The 1,484-nt window shown below is 56.4% G+C and overlaps 1 protein-coding gene across 1 annotated transcript in view; it reads right to left on the bottom strand.

Annotated features, from left to right (window-relative positions):
• Window positions 1–1,484, bottom strand: part of MYRIP (myosin VIIA and Rab interacting protein) — a 113,211-nt gene that overhangs the window by 2,381 nt on the left and 109,346 nt on the right. Inside the window, exon 12 of the mRNA XM_010137514.1 lies at window positions 442–603. Within this exon, the coding sequence (XP_010135816.1) occupies window positions 442–603 (162 nt within the window). The remainder of the gene's footprint in view (window positions 1–441; window positions 604–1,484) is intronic.

Below are 1,484 nucleotides of genomic sequence, written 5' to 3'. Positions count from 1 at the left end.
AAATGGAAAGAGTCAGACAAATAACCCAGCTCCTGATTCAGGAGGACACCTGAAGCTGTTCATCACTCAGACGACCTTCTGCTGGCCTCTTTCTCCTCCTCACTGCATGGCTTGGGCCGTTCTCCTCCTCACCTCCGACCCCCATTAACATATTTACTGTAAAATAATGACCAAAGCCAACAAAACGTCGCTGTCTGTTTGCCACCTAGTGTGGCAATGCACTTCTGACACCAGAGAGGTGCCAGACCCTCAGCTCTTTGCTCAGTCCTAAACGGAGCATCTCCCGCCGAGTAAAACAACCAGGAGCTTCCCCCCGGAGCCTGGCACAGGCTGGCCCGAGGGTCTCGCTCGGCACAGACCGCTCAGTGAAGTCACTGGAAGTAAGTGTGTGCTCACAGGTAAGAGCAAATCCTGCAGACGGGGAGGAGCTGCTGTCCTCACCTGAAGCTCCGCGTGATGAACCTGGGCGGCTGCTGTGGCCACCTGATCCTCCAGGTCAGCCAGCTCGGATTCCGCAGTAACGCTGCTGATCTTGCGTGCGGCATCCTCCAGGCTGGTGAGCTGCCCCTCCAGCCCGTACACGGTGCTGGCCGTCAGGTACACCTGCGGGGGAGGGCAGGGGGGGCCGTCAGCCACTGCTGCGTGGTGGTTGGAGCAGACCGCATCTTCCACGCTACCCGCGAGCTTCCCTCCTTCCTGACATGGGCAAGTCAACAGAATGTGACACCCTCTGGCAGTTTTCCATCCCATCCTGCTCTCCCCCAAATATACATCAGCCAAAACCTTCCCACCTCCTGCCCCTTCGGCGTGAATCCACGGAGGGTCAACAGACTTACCTGGGCCACGTAAGAGAGAGTAAGACTCGAGCATTTAGAGATCTTCCCTGAAAACAAATAACTAGATACCATGACCCACCCGTGATACCTCCGATAACTGCAGGGAAAGGTTCCATTTCCCATTCAGCTCCTCGAGCAAGAACTCATGACAGACTGTTTTTTACGGGTTTGTTTTAGTTCACAAAGACATCCGAGCTACACGGCTGGATGGTCTCTGGTTTAGCAAAAGGGTTATTTTTCCTTTTTGCTAAACGAGCATTAGCTTTTGGCATCTGCGCTTACACCTGTGCAGCCCCCGGTGAAAATACTGCGCTTCTGACTACACCCTTCTCCAGGCACCAGCAGCAACTGCTCCGGGGAGCCTGCACCGTTCTGCAGAAGGCCGTATCTGAGCTGCCACACGTTCAGCATCTCCCGGGCACATCCTCCTGCCCTCCCGGCCCCCCCGGGGAGGACTCCCAAGCCTATTTTGCTTGTTTGTTTTGAACTGCCCTCCCAGAGAGGAGCCAGGAGCAAGGCTGCCATGTGGAAAGCCCCATGGTGGGGCAGGTTCAGGTGGCTGTGGTGGCCCATGACGGAGAACAGGAGATGCCAGCAACCACGGCAGCGTGTGGGAGTGAGGAAGGAGCAGGAGCACCTCAGCTGGCA

This window comes from Buceros rhinoceros, unplaced genomic scaffold, assembly GCF_000710305.1.
Source record: "Buceros rhinoceros silvestris isolate BGI_N320 unplaced genomic scaffold, ASM71030v1 scaffold6216, whole genome shotgun sequence".
NCBI classification, from domain to species: domain Eukaryota; kingdom Metazoa; phylum Chordata; class Aves; order Bucerotiformes; family Bucerotidae; genus Buceros; species Buceros rhinoceros.
The sequence above is the reverse complement of the archived record's forward strand: the minus strand, read 5'-3'. Positions and strand labels throughout refer to the sequence as shown.